At 39.3% G+C, this 22,784-nt stretch overlaps 1 protein-coding gene across 3 annotated transcripts in view; it reads right to left on the reverse strand.

The window, feature by feature from the left end:
- Positions 1-217: 217 nt before the first annotated feature.
- The window catches only part of LOC146499235 (receptor-type tyrosine-protein phosphatase R-like), a 49,806-nt gene continuing 27,239 nt past the window's right edge, over positions 218-22,784 (reverse strand). The window contains exons 2-16 of one of the 3 annotated variants that reach the window (XM_085138130.1): positions 22,387-22,449; positions 22,149-22,262; positions 21,925-22,074; positions 20,682-20,789; positions 19,478-19,600; positions 18,542-18,663; positions 18,183-18,326; positions 11,728-11,917; positions 11,318-11,402; positions 10,090-10,169; positions 8,512-8,649; positions 8,240-8,350; positions 7,999-8,156; positions 7,803-7,916; positions 218-5,932 (exon numbers count right to left, since the gene is read on the reverse strand). In XM_085138130.1, coding sequence (XP_084994256.1) covers positions 5,839-5,932; positions 7,803-7,916; positions 7,999-8,156; positions 8,240-8,350; positions 8,512-8,649; positions 10,090-10,169; positions 11,318-11,402; positions 11,728-11,917; positions 18,183-18,326; positions 18,542-18,663; positions 19,478-19,600; positions 20,682-20,789; positions 21,925-22,074; positions 22,149-22,262; positions 22,387-22,395 — 1,740 coding nt within the window. In that variant the 5' untranslated portion in view covers positions 22,396-22,449 and the 3' untranslated portion in view covers positions 218-5,838. Of the gene's footprint in view, positions 5,933-7,802; positions 7,917-7,998; positions 8,157-8,239; positions 8,351-8,511; positions 8,650-10,089; positions 10,170-11,317; positions 11,403-11,727; positions 11,918-18,182; positions 18,327-18,541; positions 18,664-19,477; positions 19,601-20,681; positions 20,790-21,924; positions 22,075-22,148; positions 22,263-22,386 lie in introns of all 3 variants that reach the window. The other 2 variants (XM_085138131.1, XM_085138129.1) reach the window with 2 other exon arrangements.

Here is a 22,784-nt window from a genome sequence, read left to right on the forward strand (position 1 = left end):
CTGCAATACTCCCACATGTTTGATTCCTCTATTCAAGTTAGTGTACAATACACATGTAAAACCCTTGGATATTATTTGGACAAAATAAATTTAGGCCCTCTATTTATTTGCCTATATGTTGCCACCTCAGTTCTGGCAACATTCAATTATGGATTTAGATGGATTATAAACACAAACCTGGAAAGAGTCAATCCAGATAAGCAAGCAGGAATCCATATTTTTCATGTCCAGTGTTTTTAATCCTCAGGTTACAGGTAACAATATAGATATATATATGTAGATAGAGTAGATAACAAGGTTACAGCACTACTCAGTGGCTAATGTTCTGAACCATTACAACATTCAAGCTGGTTAGTAATACATTAAAAAGCCATGTTTCATAGGTATAATAGTTAGACCGTACATACACTAATTAGTATCAAGTGTACTCTGACTGATCTGTAATGCCCACACAAAAGAAGTTTAAAGGGACCGTAATGTTATTTATATATATTTTTAACTGTACAATTAAAAATGATCTTTAAGTAAATGCACATGTACAACTCATAGCAGAATTGGTAAAGCTTAAGAAAGTAGTATTCCAATGCATGTATTCATGAAAAGAAGTTAATACCACATGAATCAATGTGCAAGAGAGACCGAAGATTTAAATTAAAAACAGCTTTGAACCACTGGGCTAGAAACTTTTCATTAGCTAAAATTCCTCAGTAGGGTAATGTTTGCAAATGAGTAGATTTTTAAATTAGGTATAATCTACACCAGCCAGTCCCCAAACCCCCGGGCCATGGACTATGAGCGGCCCATGAGTCGTTTGGTACTGGGCCGCTCGGATGTGTAATTTATGGTTTTCAGCGTTTTTAAATCGGTTTTTAGCGTTATTTTTTATCGTTAACTCTGTTTCCCTGGGTCTTTTCATGCGTGTTATGAATAAATCTTTTTATTTTCAGTACCGGTACTGGTTTTATTTTGTTGCATTTATCGGCGACACCTTAAAGGCCGGTCTGTCAAAATATCATCAGACATAAACCGGTCCGTGGTGCAAAAAGGTTGGGGACCGCTGATCTACACTAAAGAACAGATCCATACATAACTGACAAGCTGATCGACTTTGGCTAGCTAAGGATAGTGACAGATTTAAAACTTTAAAGTTATACAATTTCCACCACTAGATCAGTTCACTGAGTTCTGCTTTCTTACCTCTACCAATCAAGTGCAAAATCCTAGCTACAGTGACTGTTAAAGGGCAAACAAGTTTTAGTCAGCCAAAAGAGTTTAAACAGATTAAATTTAGACTGTAACCCACAATACCTGCGGGCAGCTGGCATGTTTCAAAAACTTTGTGTAAAAATACTTTTTGGATACACTATATTTCAATATTTGAATAATAGACATTAAATACAAATGGATATGGTCACTTAAATATTTTGCAGTATTTTTCATTTTTACCCCAGAAGCACCCCAAAAACTGTTGCCACTATTGATCTGCAGAGAGTGTACTCTGATAACAAAGTGACTCTGGAAGGATCCAGCTTGGAGAGTTTCCCTATTGTGTAATCTGTTTGCCTACTGTTTACCTCAGCTGTCAATGCTGGATGAGAAGCATCCACCTTAATTTTTTTTAATGTGCTGAAAGTGATTCATATATTAGAACAAGTTTAAAAATAGTCTCTGTGCCAACATAGTTAACTATGCATGTGAAAATGGTAAACAGCTTTTCAGGTGTTTAAGATTTAGCTTTATATTAAGTTTAAAATTTCAAAGTACAAGACAATGCTAGACTCCTGTATACGATTGTAAATACACACCTTAGCACTTTTAAATGATTGGAAGTTTTAGTTTTGTTTGGTCCACATGCTCATAGTTTCTATTGTTGATTTCCTGGAATGAGCCAGAATAATCATCCAGTGCCGATGACTTTGGCAAATTTCACTCTGTAGTTTCTGTATTCATTCTGAGTCAAGAAATTAACATTTAAGCTTGCAGTAGTTTCTAATGAAGTGAAAGAAGAACATTCTCTAAATGGCTATACATTAGCATCTGAGTTAAAAAAAAGAAAAAGAAAAGTAAATTTAAAGATCTTCAGCAAGTTGAATTCCTACAATAAACACTAAGAGCCAGGAAGCTGTAAATCTCATGTCAAAAAAATGAAATGCACTCTAAATTGTTTTCAATGTGATTACAGTATAATAATTCGTTAAATATTTAGGGTCCCTTTAAGCTCCATCAACAGTCAACAACAAGTACAGAACATGAACCACATCTTACTGTACACAATACTACGTCAGAGGCAGTGTGTGTTGTTGTGCCCGCTGCTGTAGAGGGCATGGAGGCTGGGCTGAACCCACTTTCACTTCAGTCAGTTCAAACAGAGAAAATTGTATCACTACTGAAATATCCGGATTCGTCATCCAGTTCCTGAATTTGCTGAAGTGAACAGCGAGTTGATGATGGTCCCATGAGGCACGTTGGACGTGCAGACAAAGAGACTCTGGTCCGAAGTCCCATGATTGTATCATAAGTAAAGAAGTAAATAAAAATATACTGTTACATAGAAAAAGTCTTTAAAGTTCCTCTTGTTTATTTTCCCTTAACGGTCTGATCCCAATGCTCCCAGTTATAGCAGCGAGATTTGTGTTTTTGTGATGTGTACTTTGAAAAGATAACTGCCCACATTGGGTTTAATAGCACTTTAACATGTACTGTACATGGTTTTCCCATTCACACAGAGAGAATATTAGATGGTAATGCCAGTGTTCTTCATTACTGACATTAGTGTTGAAACCTCTGATCGCTAACAGAAAACTGAAATAGATGTCTCAATATTGTTATTTTTGTTTCACATTTTGTTAAAAAAAAAAAAGTAGTTAGTCTATTGGTTCTTTAAAAAATAATTTGCTGACAAATATAAGAGTCGATACTTTTTCTTTATCTCTTTAGCTGTAATTTGGTTTAAGGAAATTTAGAAATTACTGCTCCAACACTGAGAGAGGCTTAAACAAAACTAGGTTTGAGGTTGTGTCAAGCTTGGATTTTCTGTCTCCAACAGACCAAAAGCCAATTTTTAATTCATGTCGAACATTTAATGATAATGAGATATGTAGCCCAAATGGCTACAGTTGACACAGGACTGCTAAAGACATCAAAAACATGTAAAAACTGTATAAAAATAAAGTTATTATTACTTTGATACACCAAAATAACATACTCACTAGATAACATAATTTACAACAGCACATCGATGTGATGACTGCACCATATTTCACATTTTTGGTATAAAGCAATATATCACACAACAGGGAACATGTCAATGCTAGACAAGGTTAACTAGATGAAGTGTAAACTCTGAGACCGAGCAGCACTAATTTCGTATTTGTGGCATCAGGAATGGCTTGTATTTTTTGACCCTGTTTTAGAAAGCTTAACTAAAATGGCATGACTCATTTTAGGGAATACCTCTGTTGTCCTTTGCTACAGTCTGTGTTCATTTGAACTATGAATCATGCGAAGCTACCAAAGACTTTAAATAAAAATATAGAGCTTGAAGTAGCTATATCAAATCCCCTTCAATTAGGCAGGGTGCAAACTGCTGGGGGGATTTCTGTGCCAAAGCTAAAATATGTTTTTTTTTTGTTTTTTTAACACTTCCTGTGCTCTTCAGCAATTACAACCCGATTTAATTATAGATCAAATATAGGGCTGTTCGATATAACGATATATATCGGATGACGATATAAAAATGTCTATCGTTTCATTTTACGCTATCATTTATTTCGTGGTGTCGCAAAATAAACTGTTTACGGTAATATTTTTTCATCATTTTGATGGTCACTGTAGTGGCTATATTAATTTCTTAAAGTTTTCTCTTTCTCTTATATTTAATATAACCACACTACAGACAGACAAGCGCCTGTTTTATGCGTTGTGGTTAGCAACAAAACCATTGCGTGTCCGCTTGTTTATTTTCCACATATACCTTTCACAATAAAGCTCAAGATCCTGTTGAAACTTTTCAAAATAAACTGAATCACGTGAAAGAGTATGCAGAGTGTTTACGGATGAGAAGCAAAAACGAGCCGTCAGGTGCTAAAAAATAAACCTTAGGCTCAAACATTAGAACAGGCTTTTCCCCGCAGCACGCTGGGTAATAAATACTTACAAAGAAAACGGCGGCCGTTGCAACTTATATCTAAAAATGTATAGTTTCATTCAGAGTTAAAACACTCTACTCCAGTTACATGACGCCCAGCTGGAAACACTTCACGCAAGTCGAGCTGCCCAAGAGTCACAGAATTTATAGAAAATGTTAAATTTTTGTGATTTATATCGTTATCGGGACGATAGATGTCTTATATCGGGATATGAGATTTTTGTCATATCGCACAGCCCTAATCAAATATATGAGTTTTGACTTTTAATTTAACAATTAAAAACACTACTTGTGAGATACCTTGTAAGCCACCATTTTCCATTTCCCTATGTATTTTCATTTGTTTATTTATTTATTTAATGTATTATTCATTGGTCTTTTTAAGTGTTGACATAAAGGTGATTTATGTCAAGAAAAAATAATTATTTCTTTTGCATTGTAAGTTACAGCTACCATATTACCCAGACTTGGCATTGCTGCCAGAACCTCTCTTGAGCTGTACTTGATGAATATTACATAAACAACTGTTAACATCACTATGCAGGCTTGGCTTAGCAGCAGAATATTAGATTTAATTGGTTTAACAAAAATACTGTATTAGGATAATGCACTACTAGTTATAGCATGAGTTAAGTGGTTAGTATATATTTATCAACATTAAAGCAATAAAACTACTGGAGCTATAATTAGCCACTAATTGCTTTGCTGTACTACAAGAACTATAGCTTAGCGGAAGATTAGCATCAATCTGCTTTGTTAGTTTTTAGCATGTTGCTAAAGGTAGCCCCATTTGGGACCTCAGCAAAAGCTGGGAAACTTACAGAAACAAGAATGTAAAAGTTGCTGTTACCCCATGGGCAACTGTTGATAAAATAATTTATTTGTTAGCTGTCTATCCATTAGCTTACATAACTACCAATGTCAGTTGTTAATGTATCTGAACCTAGCATTAGCCCTGTTGATGTCAATCTAGTTTGTGTGTTTGGCATCTCTGAGAAGTTTGATGTGCAATATTTTAATAAGTCAATGAGATTGTGAAAAAATATGAAAAAAAAGAAGAAAACCCACCACTAAATAACAGGTTAAAAAAAAGGAGCATTTGAACTTTGTCTTAGCCTAAGTGTAGGAAGTGCACTGTGACTAAATCAGAGTAATGAACAGCATGCTGAGGTCACAAACAGGTAAGTGTTGGTTCAACAGTACTAGAATAGTTTAACCAATGGTGCAGCTAACAGTCATTTTTCAGTAGCCATTTTTATAAAAACACCACATTACAAAATAATGAAAATGCTAGAAGACAAACACAACAGTGTTATTGAACAATGTACCATCAGTTTCAGTAAATTGAAGTTGTTAAGTCTCTATGACAAAAGAGACATTATGGGAGAGTCTGGTTAGTTAAAACTCGATCCAACAATCGGTTGGTTAAGTGAAGTGGGCGGGTCCACAGAGTTTGATGAAAAAGAAAAGATGAAAAGATACATTCCATTCTTAATAATTTGCCTTTCCCTTTTCCTTGAGCAGATTCTTCCCAGAACAGTCCTGCTTGGTTGTCCATGCTGTCCATCAAATTCCAAGGCCTCCTCCAGAATTTCCCAGACTTAGAATTCCCAAACCACAGTTCACACCCGCAGAGGACTGTTTTAGCACACTTCCAGGTTAAACTTGTACCTTCGTCAGGTGGATAAACCTCACTGGCCAGTTTCTGCACATAGACGGGCTTCATATAGGCTCAAGGCATGATGGACAAACTCATACTGCTCACCTGTCTGGATCATGCCTCCTCTACATAACGGAAGAGAGAGACAGAGTTAGGAATGAGAAGCAAAACTATTTGTTTAAAACAAGCAATAGGGATGAATTTAGTGCTGGCAATAAACCATAACACACTATCTGACTCTAAAGTGCAGACAAAGTCAAATTTGCAATTTATGTATCTTATGTCACTTAACAAGGCTGGGCGACATGTTATAAATCTCCAAAACAACTCCTGATGAACTCAACAAATCAAAGTCATATTTGTCCAATCATTCAAACTTTGTTATGATTACTAGGGATGGGTATTGATAAGATTTTCACGATTCCGATTCCATTTTCGATTCTGTTTAACGATTCGATTCTTTATCGATTCTCTTATCGATTCTTTTTAAAAAAGGAGAACACTAAGGTCTAATAGCTTAGAACTTTGTTTTATATCTTCTCTTTGAACAAGATAGAAATTTAGGAGTAACATGGCCTTACAAACCCAACAGTGAGATCTTAAGAGATCCACAGCCTACGGCTCTTCAATGGGGTGTCACAGGGTCCCCAGGAAAAAAAAAAAATTGTAAATGTAAAATAATAAAATAAATATTCTTCTGTAGCAATAACAAAGTATAACATCAATTATTCTGTAGCAATTACACAAGAATATCCAGTAATGTCCCTGCCTACAATTAAACACATTCACTTACCGAAAATCATATGCTGTGGCAAATGGGTGCAAACCTTTGACCACAAACTTAGTCACTGCTCGGTGACATTCGTCTATCCTAGCCTGAAAGGAGACGCTAACGGTAGACTGCAGTGAGAACTGCCAGCATCTGAGCCAGACTCTGTCTGTCTCTCTCATCATGGTCATCTAAATGAACAGTAATGGCAGGTTTTGTAATAAGGCAGATCGCGCTAACATAATATGCACTGTTAGTTGATTATTTACCTGCCGCATTAACGGGAGAGGATGTGCAAACGTTACCGAGCAAATGCTTTTGTATATTTGTAGTGTTTCCTCCCTTAAATGAAATATCTACTTTGCAAGTATTGCAAGTTGCCCTGTTGTCATCCATTCTCGTAAAGCAAAACCAAACTTTTGAGCGTTTGAGCCACTTAGGCGCCGTGTTTCCTGCCAGGTAAATGACGCTCCGCAACGTGGTGACGTCATTCGGGGCGACTGGAATCGATAAGGGAATCGTTTGCAAAAATGGCAAACAATTCCAAGGAATTGAAACACTGAGAACCGGTTCTCAACAAGAACCAGTTTTCGATACCCATCCCTAATGATTACTAATAATTTAATTTAAATGAATATGTATTGGATACATGTTTAAAAAGGTCCTCAATGAGCGCTTTAGCAACCACAAAGAGGACAAAAAACAACAACTAAACACTAAACATAATCATCAATGGCAAGGAAAAAAGCGACCACACAGAAAGAAAACTGCCAAAACCAGTTTAAACAATCATTGCAACACAAAACAACTGCAGGACACCTTAAATTTCCACAAATGAGGGGGGAAAAATAAAAATAATAAATGTCCAGATACACATAAAATACACAATTGTAAACAAAAACAACCAGAAAGAGATAAAAAATTACCACAAACTAAAACAAGGCTATCACCAAAAGGTCTGAAACAACTGCAAGGATGTCAGACACACTCAATGCCTTCAAAGGGAAACCAAGAGACCACAGAGACTTAAAATGACCACAAAGACAAGCGAGGCAGCTTCAGAGTTTATGCAAAAACCATGTTTCTCAGTGACTAATGGTACTTTCTTACAAGAGCCAGTTAGAGGTTTAAATGTTGGCTTTTTAACACCCTTTGGATTGTTTTAATCATGGAAGTGAGGACCTGCAGGTCATCAGTATAAACCTGCACGAGTACACGTGTGTTACCTGTCGGCTCGGAGCTGGCAGGTGATGCCCAGTACATCCACCACTCCTTCCAGCTGTAGCTGCCGGCAGCCTATCGTCGTGGCGATGAAGCATCCCGTTCGCCCAATCCCAGCACTGCGATCAAACGAGCAGGGTGTCATTTCATAATTATATATTAGTAACAGAACCGTCACGCTGTCGGTCAGTCTGTCAGTACCTGCAGTGGACTATAACTGGTCCCACGGTGGTGGCGGCCCGTCTGTCCGTCTCTACGTCAGTCATGAGCTGCAGCAGCGGCAGTGCTGAGACCGGGGTTTTGTGGTCAGGCCACGATGTGTACCAGTAATGCTGCACAGAGCGGGTTTGGTTCCCACACTGCATACATGAAAACATACATGACGTATTAGTCCTGATTCTCGGCTCTGATGAGAACACGTTCCCTGCTGTGCAACGTGTACCTTGAGCGTGAGGCTGCGAGTGGTGTAGTGTTCGCACTCTCTGATGCTGTTCACCAACACTTCAACCTTCCCGTAGATGCCTCTTTTCTCCGGCCAGTACAGAACACACTTCTACAGAGGCAGGGACAAAGACGGCATTCATTAACTTCAGCTCACTTTTCACTCCTGCTGAGCACTTTCCAGATCACTCCATTTTTGTTGCTATACACTCAGCGCCTACAACAAGAAGAAGACGCTCTTTCTTCCACAGTCTTTGCTTTTTAGACTCTTACCTCGTTCTTCTCCTTCAGTTTGGTTATCATGACAATAACTGGTGACTCCTCTTGCCAGGCCATTTGCCAGAAGTCATTCACTGTGTTCACCATAGGACCCTGAGTGGCGATGTACGCCTTATCGTCCCCCAAATAACCCTGCAGAATGAACCAATCACACAGCAGGGTCAGCATCATTCACAGAATGATGAATGTATTCCTCCACCAGGGTCTATCAGCAGCAGTAGACAATCTACCAGGATTTCCCAAAACTTCATGAAGACATGTGCAAAGAAAGAACCTGTTACATTTTGGAATACATAAATAAAAACGTATAAAAATACTTGACCCATTTGTCTGCATTTAAACCATTTTTACACAAAGAAAAACGGCACAATAATGTTAGAACTGTAGATTAGTCTAAAATAAAGAACCTGAAAAACATCATTAACTTTAAATTAGTTATTCAGCTGATCCATTCGCTCGTATTCACCATTAAACAGCAGGTTAAATCTTTCATGTCTGTATATGAGCTAGTTTAATTGAACAGTGATTCTGTATTCTCTCGCTGGCATGGCCTTTAAGGCATTTATGAATAAAAACTTGTTTTATTTCAGGGTGCTCCTGCTGCTGTCGGTTTTTAACCGACATAACTGATAACTGGATCAGGATGTGGCTAGTTCCAAACTAGCACAACACTTTAGCTTGAGCTAAATGTGTGCAGAGAGCAAAAAACGGTGCGTTGATGACTCCAGGTGACATTACAAAACAAACAAACAGTAAGACCGTGCCAAACTGAAAAAACATATTTAATTTCTAAGCTTCAAATAAATTAAAAAAAAAAAAAATGCTGTGTTTCATTTCATAATCGCTGTTATTTTCATGTAATTGATGTGCTTACTTATTCTGGATGAATAAGATTTTGTGTGTGTGTGTGTGTGTGTGTGTGTGGGGTAGGACAAAGAAATTAAACAGCCTCGGTAGTCTCATGAGGTCCTCCGCTTTAAACTGTTTCAGTGGTGTTTCCTGACAGGAAGACAGTCTATTGTGTTGAAGTCTGAGAGCGACATTACAGACTTCTACAGGCAAATACTTTCACTGTGTAGGTCGACGAGGAGCCAGAAGAAAAAGAAAAGGCTGTTTACATTCCAGATGAGTGATAATGACAGCCTGCTTGCTGTTTTTTCTAAGGTTTAGAGAAGATTTAACAAAACAAATGTCATCATTAACTGGACTGAAAAGTTTTTCAAAACCTGAGTAAATACTAAAATGTCTCCCAGAATAAACACAGCAGCCGAGAGCTAGAACAAAAAACAGGAAATACAAGTAAGCCAGGCAAAAAATAAATAAATAATACTCAGAGTACAATTTGTTGTTATGCAACTGATCTACAGAAAGAACGTCAAAATACAGATGAGTCGATCAAAACAACACAGACACAGCAAAGAAAACACAAAAAGCTAATTGTCTGGAAAATAATGAATAGAATAGAATTTTTTAAGAATAGAAAAAGGAAAATAAATGAAAACAACAAGTATGTTAAGTATTAGTTCATAAATCGATTGCTTGGACTGCAGGACAGTTTGTTCTGTTACCTACCCGTATGTAGTTAGCATTGATGTAGGTGCTCAGCAGGTCGTTGGAGCTCTTTGACTTTAGGGTCACTCTGGAATGAGGGTCTAGGAAACATACCAAGGACAGGAGATGAGGTATAAAGGAGAAAACTAACGAGAATAGTTTAAATTAAGCTCAAAAACATGCTGAGGAAAAGGATTTGTTTTTTTTAAACTCCTGCCATCTAGTTTTTAACCTGCTTTCCCTGTAGGGAAGTCAGTCAGTACATCGGCCCCCTCGCTAATAACATCAAATCAGCTGCTAAAAACCTCAGTATCACTTTTAATCAGCATCTGAATTTTGAAACTCATGTCTCAAAGTTTACCCAGTCTTGTTTCCTTCATCTGAGAAATATTGTGTAAATTAAACTTTTACTGTCAGTAAATCATCTTAAACTTTTAGTACACACTTTAATTTCTCCAATCTTGATTATTGCAATTCACTTTTCATATGCGTCACTTCTAACACCTTATCAATGCAGCTGAACTCTCCAATCACCTATTCAGGATCGTCTAACAGTCCCTCGCTATCATATTAAAACTAGAGGTGACCGTGCTTTTAAGCTGTAGCTCCCAAACTGTGGAACCGCCTTCTTCAGCCTATAAGGTCACCTGACTCTGTTATTTGTTTGAAATGTCTGCTGAAAACTTGTTTTTAGGTTAAAGCTGAGGCTTCAGTATAGTCCTAAACAAACCAATATATGATGACAGTGGATATCTACCTATAACATCTAGGGTTGGTAGAGTCCTGTTGCAGGTTATGTTTTAACGTTTGGAGCACATTTAAGAACAACACAGAATGTGGAACAGAGGAAAGTCTCTGATTGACAGCAGCTCTAGGTGAGCATTCCTTTCTCTTGATTGGTCGGAAGGAAGGAACAGTGCTGTATTGATAACCCTGCCCTCCTCCCAAAGCACGGCTACACAAACCAAAAAGTAAGTAAGTGTGTGTGTGTGTCTGTGTTACATAATGTCTTAATCAGGATAAGTTCCTGGCCGACAGTGTGAGAACAAACTGTGCTCAGAGGAAAATGTATTGTTCTGTCTGCTCATGGGGAAGAGGGAGGTGCGATAATAGCTGTCCTTGCGGTTGTTGGCCTTTGACACTAAGTCCCGCCTACATAATAAAATAACTTCCTGGTTCAACAGGAAATCAGAGACTGGGATTGTTTTGGAAGTATTTCTAACTCCATAGCAACACTGAGAATACTCACTGGGCAATATGGTCTTATATCTGTTCTTGGTCCCATGATTCGGAATATCCAGCTCCTTGGGATCTATGAGGTTCATTGGGATTTCCTGAGATTTTAGGAAGACAAGTTTCAATTTTATGGCACATTTCTTACCCAGATTAAAACACAATGCACTTTACATAAGTATTATTTTAACTTGACTTGGTTAGTTAATGATCTTTGTAAATGAAGAAAATGCAATGCCTTTCTCTTCTCATTGCAAGAAACTGCCACAGATTTTCTCACATAGAGCACTAAAATTCATTATAAAGCTGTTCCATCTATGAACTTGAGGGCATTATGAAAGACTGCATCACTGCATGTAAATCAGCCCTTCAACATTTCAGTGTGTCCCATCAGAAACCCAACCAAAGCATGAAATTCGGGCTCACAGCGAACTCTGCGTGCAGCTTGTGGGTGTTGTTAACGATGTCGCGCAGTTGCTGTCGGGTGAGCGGCCGGCCGGCCGACAGCAGGTACTCCCTGGCTGCTGCCTCCCTGGGGGTTACCACAGCGATGTTAAGGGGCTCCACAGTGCCGAGAGCAGACATGTCCAACACCAGGGAGACATTAGAGCCACGTCTGCATAGGAAGGATGGGAGGGAAGAGACAAAGACAGCTTTTGTTAAAAATGAAAGGGCTGATCACGCGAACGAGTTCCCTTCCTTCCTACATTTTTATTGCACTTCACTGGTTTGCTGGTTGAGTTTCAGTTTGGGTTGGTCAATTTTAAGGTTTTTCCTGACTCAGAGTTTGCAATTTGATAAACAAAAATCCCTGTTAATGCTTCAGACAATAATTTAACACAAAGAAAAACCAAAACTGGTTGAAAAAAATTTTTGTTTACTTTATTTTACAACAGCAGTGATTTAACCTCGGCTCTTACTAAAAACTCTGTTTGGTCTGACAAACTCTTGCTTTCATAAGGAGACAACGCTCTTCCAGCTGATAACAAACCACCGAACCCAACATCAAAGAAGTCGTGTTCAAAATGGTTTGCTCCATCTGACAAATTACTCACTTTAAAAGCTCAGTCTCATTCCTCCTGTACATCTTCAAACCAAAAATTCCGTTTTAAAATAATTAACTGCTGTTTACTGGATACCGCCATCATGACTCCACACAATCTGGTTTTACGTATGTAGGGGAAACCACCGCCAACCTCAGCAGGTTATATGGTTCAAAGAAGGATTCATTCACTTCTGGGGCTCAAACCCGGTCACAGACAGTCTGTTTGATGAATTGTTCCCTTCCCATTATAACAAAAATATAATCAATTATTTTACGTTCAGGGAATCTGATCTGTCTGGTGACTGACCATTTGCCAATTACAAAGTAATGCAATGACAGATTCCTGCAGTCTTGCTAATCAACAGCTAGCCAACAAATGTTAGCTTATTTGCTAACATTCAAGTCAAGTGCCAAGAGAGCTCTAAATTATACATCGGGGAAACCAAACAACTTCTGCTTAAGCAGATGGCACAACAGGATTCCGAAGTCAATTATTACAAGATGAGGATGTGCACATGGTGGACTGGAAGGAGCACTGGGTAGACTGGGCTGACAAGGACGCCCATTTTTATGAAAAGGGGACATATCTGAACCAATGAGGGGACCTAATGGTCACAGCAACCAAAAAAGCTGGGGTGCAGCCATCTCCCTCACAGTTTGCATGGTAATTGCTTATGAAGTGGCACTTGTGGCTCATGGTTAGGCACTGGAGCTGGTTTCAGTTGTTATGCAGCTTTATGGTTTATAATGTAGGGAAACCTGCAGTCAGCTGACTGAAAAAGTTACTTTGATGAGTGATAAAATATTTCTTCCTGGATGAATATGCAGCATCCAGATGAATAGACAAACATCCACCTATTGACATGAAAGTCTGGTTTTATAAGACTCATTAAAATATGATTTTTTTAATAATTCATGATAATTTTTCAATTCAAACTGGAACTTTTCATACTTTGTGTACTTTGGTTTTACTTGCACATCTTATATTAATTACATGCTGCATGCATTCTTCTGTCTAAGACATGGAGTGCTGCCATCCCGTCCAGCGCAGACATATCTGGCTAAATAACCAATGCATTTTATGTTATGCAAGAATCTCGTAATAATCCCTAAATAAACAAAGGAAATTCTTTATTGACAGCAGATTAATAACCAACACAAACTTCATGTTGAAAGAGCAGAACTGCTGAGCTGAACTCGGACATTTTCTGTGTCACAAAAGTGTCGGAACAAAAGGCCGAGAGGTACAGAAGACAAGGTGTGCTTTGATGGGGTTCATGTGGGTGGACTCTCTTCGTCTGACTACGTGTCGGCCAGTTTCCTCTCCAGGATGCTGCTACTTCCAATTTGTCTGATTGGCGATTGGCTGCCATCCAGAGTGGACAACGCACACACAGACACACAAGTGAGACACAGACACCGAGAAAAACATCCTGTTCTCACTCAGAGCCCGAAATCTTCCTTCCTTTTCTTACCTTAAGGAACACTGTGCGTTTAATTACCTCGCTCTGATGTAACCAGAACAAAATGGCCTCCGAGGTCTGAGTGTGATTTAGCGGAAGACTTAGGAGCAGCAGATAAAGCCCTAAGTGCTCAACGTCAAGCTGAGGCGCACAAAGATGTTTTCTTTTTAGTTATGAAACTACTTAAGGGGGAAGTGAGCCTCAGCCAAGTTTGAAGGGGACAGCAACTGTATGAAAATGTAAGTCGACGTTCTCTCAACACGTCTGACTTAGAAAAATGAGGTCAAACTAATTTACTCAACCAAATCCAAGCGTCTCACAACTAAATGTGTCTTATGTAACTAATGTGCCGAAGGGTGTCTTTTTAAGGCAAAAACAGATTGTGATATCATTATATTACTGAAACAATATGATAAAAACCTACAAAGATGTGAGAAACTTTAGGCACACCTGCCAATGTTTGCCAAGCTTTTACTCTTTTAAGGTTTGTATTAAGATATTTATGATATCTAACTGTTGCGGCTCCTCCAACCTATGGCCGTGGCAGGCTAAACATGAGGACACAGATGACGCGCAACAATGAACACATAAAATACACTTCTGTACCATTTGCTCCTTTTATTCCACATGCAACTGTCCAATATACAAATCAGTGCCTGGGATTAACTTATTAAACAAATGCACAGACCAAAAACAAATAACTGCAACTCACCAATAACTGCACTAACTACTATGCCAAATTACTAGTGATGTGTCCTGTGTGTCGAAGCGTCGAATCGTGTGTCAGGTAATCTCGGGGGCGAGTCTGTGAAGCGCGTATCGAGGCTTGCTTTGATTACGTATGCAGTGACGTTCGAGGCCTCGCGGGCAGTCCGTACCACGTGACTGATTCAGGGACTGGTTCACCGGTTCGCGCCAGATTCGAAATAAAATGGACAGAAAAACACAGCTGATTTCCCATCACACTGTGTTATGGAATTGGATTACGTACGTGTTACATAGTTACTTGAGCATTTCCTTAATCGATGGAACCAGGAAGGAAGAGATTTTTTATTTTATTTTATCTCTCCTAATAAAGCATGCACACAGTAATAAATATCACAAATGATAAGCACCATAATATAAATAAACAACACTACAGATCCTATAATCTGATTTCTGTCTTTTAGTTTATTAAAAAGTGAAGCGCCAAATACTAGTTTGTGTCATTATCCAGATGTACATAAGCATGATTACACAGGTACTAGCGGGTTTTGATTATCGATTAAAATCGATTCTAGCTTGGATAACGTGATATCGATTCATTAAAATTCTGAATCGATTTTTAATATAAATATTACTACATTTCAACCACCACCAAACAGCTAAAACAGTAAATGAGAGCAGGTACACCAATTCTGCACAAAGACGTGCAGATGTACAAAAACACAAAGCGCTGACGTGTCAGAATCAGTGAAATGTCGCCTTTCTCACCAGACAGCACGGACACGGTCGGGGCTGAAAGCCGACAGCTCACTGATTCTAATCTAAGACATCTGCTGTGATGCTTACACATTAGATAAAGTCTCGAAAGTGTCAGCTTTCTTTTTATAGTTATAAAAATATGCAAATGTACTGATCTATGATCTGAATTATACTATTGACTGACTGTCTGAGGCTAACAGTTACACAAACATACCAAAACTCTGTCCTGATAGTTTCCACTTTCTCTTTAGTATCACACATACTGAGACAATATTCAGGATAAATAACCAAGAAAACAATTTATTTATTCAGTTTAGAGGTTTACACATCATTATAATCACAGAGCCTTCACTTGAATTGTCCACTTGATGGCGCAGTAGAGCAAATGAATCATCACAATGCTTCGAACCATGAGTCGACCAATTGGGTGGAAAGCTTCAGTTCATCATGAGGCTTCATCTCACCATCACTACAAATTACAACTTGGTCCATGGCATCAAATTAGTGCACAAATATACAAAAACCATCAAGTTCCAGATAAAATACATCAAAATAATTCAAGCTGCGATCAAGCTGCGGTCAACAGAAAGTTCTGCCTCATGCTCACCCTACCTTTCTTCTCATCAACATCAGGTGCTGTGAACAGGTGAGTGCAACCACATTTATCATCTACCACACCCATGAGACACGCCCCACACCCATGCACCAATACAGTGAGTCCATTTAAACCAACCCACATAGTCAAAAAGGAACAACTCATATGGCTCCTACACTAACAAAGGGACAAATTGTTGAAAAGAGTGAGTCAGTTTAAGTAAGTGTACACGTTGTATGGCACAGGTTGGGAACACAAGAAGACCAAAACTTCACCAGGACTACGGATTCACAATCCTATCACTTTAAATTTATTAGTAATCTGATAATTCAAAGGTAAGGTGGCAAATTCTTTCCACTCGAGGTGATTCATGTTAAACGCCTGTCCACACAGAAAGTGATTTAGTTGTTGGAGAACGCTTCGAGCTGTTGGTTATCCACTAGTAGGGATGCCACGCTCCTGCTGAGGAGGTAATCAGCAGGACTTTTTGGTCCCACTCAGAGTTGATAAATTCTGTAATTCGAAATCCACCAACTTCACCTCCACAGCAATTAGTTTGTTTACAAGGCTCAGAGTTTCAGATACTTCACATCAGACAGGCCAAAGAATCTGATTTAGTGGAGAAGTAACCAGTAAAACTCCAGAGCCTACTCCTGCCTTGCCAAATATATTGCACTCCACTCGAGAGAGAAGTCTGCATTATGAAGCTGGAGGTGTCATTAATCACAGCTTTGTCAGCCAGAAGAATCTCCACTGCAAGCTGAAAATGACTTGATTAGGTCTAAGGAAAGAAAACATCAGAGTTTGGGTTAAAGACGCCCTGTATAATCAGGAACTAGCCCTTTATCAACTCCATCAGACCCAGACAGCTCCTGGAGCGAGGTCTCAGCGCACACACAGGATGGACTGAGGGGACAAAGAGGGGTCGTTTTAAACTTTCAACTCGAGACCAAGAATAAAAATGCGTTCATAAGAATCAGTTTATGAAACCTGAACTAACAATACACACCCCACAGCTCCAAGCCTGAGACAAGTGTGGAAGTGTGTCCGACGGGACCCCACTATTCATATAAACACCAGCCTAAGGACCTGCTGAGTCCTTTCTGACAGATATGAACACACACTCTGCAGATTGATTACAGAGGAAACTTACGTGACTGTCTAAATGCAAGCCTTAGCTACTGATAAACAGGCAGACAATAGATTAAAAGGGAAAAGCTGAACCCTTCACCCCTATAGTGAGGGGATCTCCGGGCTCCGCTCTGCGGTGCCCTCCAAAGCCACTTGTACCCTTAGAAGGAAGGGTTGCTCCTATGACAACATTTCTATCCTGATGGGAGCGGTCTCTTCCAGAATGATAACGCTTGTCTCCAAAGGCTACAAGGGCTCACTGAGTGGTTTGAGGAGGCTGAATATGATGCGAATCAAACACTATGGCCTTCAAAGTCAACAGATCTTACATCACAGCTATAGAGCAGCTAACACCATCAAAAGCAACAGCTTACAAAAGTGTTTGCATTTTATAATCAGGAAATAGACGGTACCCAGCTTCAAAGAGGTTTGTCTTCTTTTTGCACAGTTTGTGTCGAACTTGCCAAACACATTTCTCGTGCTTCCAAGTCTTTAGTAACAGCGAGAGTAAATGTTAAGACTCCATGAAATGAGAAGACTGAAAAAAATAAACTAATCATGGATTTAATGTTTCCACCACACTTTCCACCTTGTGTAAGCACATCTGTTCAAAGGCTCATCGTGAGCACGTACACAGCTCAACACCTGCCTGCTCCAACAATCACAGGTTAGAGGTTACGCTACTCCACACACACACACACACACACACACACACACACACACACACACACACACACAGCATTCTTCCCACTCACAAACACTGTGAGTGCTCATTAGATACATTTCCATCTGAATATTTAAAAAAAAAAAAAACATACAGGCTTCATTGCCATTTGAAATTCAGTAGCTTTTTGATCTTACAATATTTTATAATTAATTTTAATATCATTTTCATTTATCCAGATTGCAGCTGCGTTTACATTGGACTGTAGATATGTGTGCTACCACACAGCTGAAACTGTACTGAACCTCTACTGAGTGCACGTCAGTGTGACCGGGTTCTACAGTTACTAGTCTGGTTTTATTTAAGGTGATGTCTTTTTCAGGGACAGGCTCTCTTTTTTCAGTCCAAACCACATTCAGCACATGTCCAACAGAAGAGTTCAGGTCTTAAAGTGTGATGTTCATGTTTGGTACCGGTGTTGTTTCAACATGACATTTAAAATCCAGAAGAAATTCTTACCTTTCTTGAAGTCCTGCAGCTGGTTTCATCCTGAAGGGTGAGGGGCAGGGCTTCAGCTCGTTATTGGATGTAACTGGGGTCACGCTGGGTGGGGGTGTGTGGTTGTTGCTACCAATAATAATTGGTACAGGTGTGGGGGCGGGGCTATGAGGAGAAAATAGAGTAAATTAAGCCTAGACTGATTAAAAACTATCAAAGCAGCAAGCTGTGGAGCTTCATAAGATCATTCCCATTATGAACATCTGCAGATGTTATGCAGCTGAGAAATCCCGACTTTTTATCAGATTATCACTTTATTAAAACTCAAACAGAAATTACCAAAGCATCATGGGAAAAAGTCTGTGGCTAAATAAAATAACCTTGGCAGAGGGACGACAGGTGGACCGAGGCGGTGGCAGGCTGCGATTGGCTGTTGCTGGGGAATGGGTGTGGCTACAGCAGGCAGGAGCTCAGCTTGGACCATGCTTCCTGAAACGATCACCTGAAACACACACACTCGTTAAGTTGCATTCCTGAGCCACCTGGCTGTTTTAAGCTGGGCATACACTGTGCAATTTTTTCTGTCATGTTATTCAGCTCCTGCTAAAACTGTACAATTGAATCCCAGGGGTTCGTCAGTCACGATGCGTGGTCTCACATTATACAGCACAATGCTCTGATGCGACCTGAGTGCTTACACTATGCGTCCATAACATGAAGTTTATAACACAAAATCTGTCTCTTGGCTTCCCTCTCCGTCTTTCACTCAGACACACACACATACACACACACAACCATCAACTTTGCTAATTTGCAAATGAAAAACATTGCTCAGGCAGCTGCAACTGAGCAGTAATGTCCATCCAGCTCTTTTCACGGTTGGTGCAGTCGTGAGAAATCGTGAGGCCAGACCGAAAAGGCTCGGATGAGCTTGCCAAAGTTCTACAAGTTGTGTTTTCATCGCTTGTGTCCAGATCACACACTGCACTGCCGTGCTGCTCCGTCTTTCCGCTTCCATTTCTGTTTGCGATTGCGCATTGTGAGAGGCTACATTGACATCCTCACGAGTGCCGACAGGATTTCAAACAGGTTTGATTTTTTTGCGACCCTGCGATTGTTGATTGGGAGCTGGTCGTGAGGTGTTAATCGCTTCTCATCACCCCGTGTATACTACACGATGCACGACACACGATAAAGGCGAAACTCGGGCCGATCCCCAAAACGGTCGCACGACTGAAAAATCCACTCAAAATGGACCAAAAAAATTGCACAGTGTATGCCCAGCATTAGACAAGCACTGGGAGTGTGGTGGTGACCTTGGTGCCCTTTGACCTCTGGGCGGGGTCTGGAGGTACTGTCGGGGTTAGATGGAGGTCAGGGGGTGGAGCTTTCAGCTGTCTGTCAGAAACCGGCACCTTCTCTTTCAGTCGGTACAAAACCTGGAGGGAAAAAAAGAAAGAAAGATCGAGGTCGGATGCTGCAGAGCGTGAAGGATGGAGCTCGTTCAGATCAGGAACCTGAAAATGTTCTGATCCCAGATGTGAACATCCAGAATTTGCATGCTGGAAAAACAAACAAACAAAAAAACAACAGGAACCTTCTACAAAAAAATACACTTAAGGATATATGATGATGTCATTTATTGTTTTTTTTAACATTGCACATTTTTAGTCTCTTCTATTTTGTTCTTTTTTCTTTTAGGAGTAAATATTTTTTGTTTTACCTTCCTGTGGGCCATAATTATTTCATCAAGCTTTCCACTTCCCTTTTCCTATGTCTTCTAGGAAAGGCAGAGGCATGCAGAGGTTTGTGTGCAGGTGCTCCTTCATGTGGACAAGATGTGAAGTGCAACTTTTAAATATTAGTGACTATTTTGTGTTTGCTTTAAAAATTATTTGTTGTTGTTCATATGCTATGATTATGTGATTTTATTTGTTTCTTCTTTCTATTTGGGGTTTATTAATTTTTTTTGTCATTCTAAAAAGATCTATTTATTTACATGTTTGTTTGTTTATTTGTTTTTTATAACTTTTTCTTTTCTTTTTGTATTTTGGGGAGTGACTTTGTAATCTTATTTAATGTTTTTATTAAGTTTTGTTTGTCTCTTTTGTTTGTAATTTTTTCAAATTTTTATTATTTCTAAGAATGAATTATTCATGAATTTGTTTTCTTTCTTTCTTGGAGAATTCATTTATTTACTTGAAGGCTTCATATGTTCTTCAGTACCTCTCTGACCTAATTACATCTAAGTCAAAGTGCTTGAAGGAGTTCTTGTTAACTGGTTGATTGGATTTACTCATGTGGCAGCTGAGGATTGTGAACCCAATCCTCAGCTGACTTTTTGGTGCGGCAACATCGACTAATTAGATTAGCAAATCTTCTACAGTCTTTCACTGTGGGATATATAGGACAAGTTTTTATGCTAACTTTATACACATTAGTGAGTGAGTGTCCAGTCTTGCATATTTACAAAAAACAAAACAAAAAAACAAAAAAACAAAACAAAAAACACACATTTACCATCAAGCAGGTGATGACGATGATGAATACAGTGAAGAAGAGGACGACAGCATAAAAGCCTTCTCTGCTCCACACGTGGTCCCTCTGCTCGCCCTGAAGGACGTTTTTCTACAGAGGAAACAAAATTTAAAATCCAGTTTGTGATCATCTGTTCAGGATTTGCTTTATGACCTCCTCACGGTCTGTGTTAGGCTGTGAAGGTGGGAGGCAGATCTGAAGACGTTCAGTTCATCATGATCTAATATTTCCCAACAGGCCTGCATCTGTCAGCTCGTACTTCCTGAGAATATCTGATTTCAAAAAACTTCCACAAAATTATTGAAGCTATTCGTCCAGAATATGTGAACACAGTTTTTGTTCTTCACAGCGATTTTACAGCCTTAAGCTGCATTTATACTTGACCTTTACTTTAAAGTTTGTTAGATTTACAGACTCTGGTTTTGTTTTGTATATTTTTGGTAGCACGTTTTCCAAAACAGTGGCTCAAAAGTTTTTGCACAGTACTTTAAAGATCACCATAAAGAAGATATTATAGGAGCTGCCATTCAGTTAGAGATTAATAAGCTCTGACTGAATGTTGTCACTACAGTCAGAACTCTGAGAGCATTCGATATTCAAAAACAGATTTTTCGTGGATTACTCCTTTAACGCAGCCTGATTGTGGGCATCTGCTTCTCACTGACACCTGTGGGAAGTTTCTGATTTGTTGCTGTAATATCGCCACAGAAGAAGAACTGCGTTAGTCACAGCTGCGACTGTGAGTGATAATATTAACTTAACGTATAAAGCTGCTCTTCTCCTCATCTGGCTGATCGATGGCGCTTTAATAGTTCTATTAAACTTTCAAGAGCGGCGCTCTGCCCTCTAATAATCTCAATCCATCCTCCCTGTAAAAACTCGTGGTGATCGGGCCTTTCAGACTGTGGCACCACGGTTGTGGAATTCTCTCCCACTGTCTCTTCGCTGCATGGACTCCATTGATTCTTTTAAGAAACAGCTGAAGACATTTTTATTTAGAAAAGCATTTGATTAATTTCTTCTTATGCTGTTTTTATAGTTTTATTGTTTTACATTGTTTTATTTACTGTTATATTGTTTTTATATTCCCATTTCCTGTGTTGTAAAGCACTTTGTGATTTTTATCTGTGAAAAGCGCTATATAAATAGATTTTACTTACTTACTCCCTGCCTGTCTCCATGGCAACTAATGGGGATGCTTAACAAGAGAAACACACACACACACCTCAGTGGAGACCTCGGTGATGCCAAAGTGTCCCAGGTGGCGATGAAGCACCCTGACGTTCAGTGATTGGATGACCTCCTCGGCGGGGCGGGGCTCGGAGATCCCCAGCCTATCGGAGGACACAAACAGCTCGATACCATTCTTCTTCTCCTGTAAGAGATGTCTGTCAGTCAGGCAGTCAAGTGAACAGCAGGTGAGCAGCGGGTGATCGACTGGCATCTTACATTCAGCTGGTTGATGTGGACGTGGCCCACAGGAACGCCCAGCGCTGCCGCTACACCCTCCTGAAACCACCGAAGAAGACTGACGTTCAGCCTTCTCACATCCACAGCCAGGTACTGAGAGAGAGAGCGAGAGAGCGAGAATTATGACACAAAAAAATAAAATAATGCTCCATTTATTTAAAAGAAACTAAATTTTTGCATCATTCAGTAGGAATTCATAGCAGGCCAAAAATCAAACCTCAGCCATCACAGACCGCCTGATGTCTGCTGGATGCTGTTTCCAAAGTCATGGGGGTAAGGCCTAAACCGGACGAGTTTGTGTCGTTTAATGCAATCATCTCACCCAAAAAACAAACAAACAAAAAAAACCACAACAACAACAACAAACATAGCTGCCCTGCGCTTAGATGTATAATTATTGTACCAACAAACCATCTGAAGAATCTAGTTTTGGTGAGTAAAATTCTAGAAACTGTAAAACTATATTTTATGGACGCATTTGCCTGATAACCCCAAAAGTCATAGCAGCCAAAAAAACTCTACTGATGCAGCTGTACTAGGATATTAAATCTAGCCAAAAATATCAAACAGCAAATATCAAAAAAGTCATGCAAAAAACAAAAATGCCAACACTGG

The sequence above is a fragment of the Neolamprologus multifasciatus genome, chromosome 17 (assembly GCF_963576455.1).
Source record: "Neolamprologus multifasciatus chromosome 17, fNeoMul1.2, whole genome shotgun sequence".
Classification (NCBI taxonomy): domain Eukaryota; kingdom Metazoa; phylum Chordata; class Actinopteri; order Cichliformes; family Cichlidae; genus Neolamprologus; species Neolamprologus multifasciatus.